Raw genomic sequence first — 579 nt, 5'->3', positions numbered from 1 at the left:
AGAGAGACAGAGAGATGGGGGAGAGAGAGAGGGAGGGAGGGAGGGAGGGAGGGAGAGGGAGGGAAGGAGGGAGGGAGAGGGAGAGAGAGAACGAGCATGGCTTCAGAGAGAAAGGGAGGCAGGGAGGTAAGGAAGGCTGAGAAGCGGGGAGGTGGGGTCAGAGCTTGCAGTGGGAAGGATCCCAAGGCGGCTGCCATCAGCATGTTAGCCCTGACCCCAGGCCCAGCTCTCCGACAAGGAGCTCCACCATGCACCTCTGGAGCTCCACTATGCATCTCTTCGAAGGCTGCCGGTGCCCAGCACTGAGGAGCCTGACCTTGGGGACGGAGAAGGGGAAGGCCAAAAGGAAGACCCCGGTGCCAACTACGCCTGCATTGCCAAAAACAAACCCACATGAGCATCCCCAGATGCCTCACTCAAGCCAGGCGGGGCAGGAGGGAGGGTCACCCTGGGGTCCACCCAATAAAGACCTCGGCCTTGCCACCTTCTGTCTCAGGCTTCTCAGTGCATCTTGAGCGCCCATTCACAATGACCATCATTGAAACTATTGTGGCTCACCCACTCACCCACTCTGGGGTC

At 59.9% G+C, this 579-nt stretch overlaps 1 protein-coding gene across 1 annotated transcript; it reads left to right on the top strand.

The window, feature by feature from the left end:
• The first annotated feature begins 96 nt into the window (after positions 1–96).
• Positions 97–490, top strand: LST1 (leukocyte specific transcript 1). The gene is made up of 2 exons (XM_008565686.1): positions 97–126; positions 221–490. The coding sequence occupies exons 1-2, from the start codon at positions 97–99 to the stop codon at positions 395–397; spliced, it is 207 nt and encodes a 68-aa protein (XP_008563908.1). The 3' UTR covers positions 398–490.
• The last annotated feature ends 89 nt before the right edge of the window (positions 491–579 follow it).

The sequence above is a fragment of the Galeopterus variegatus genome, unplaced genomic scaffold (genome assembly GCF_000696425.1).
Source record: "Galeopterus variegatus unplaced genomic scaffold, G_variegatus-3.0.2 Scaffold147755, whole genome shotgun sequence".
Classification (NCBI taxonomy): Eukaryota; Metazoa; Chordata; class Mammalia; order Dermoptera; family Cynocephalidae; genus Galeopterus; species Galeopterus variegatus.
This window is presented reverse-complemented; position numbering and strand designations above follow the sequence as displayed.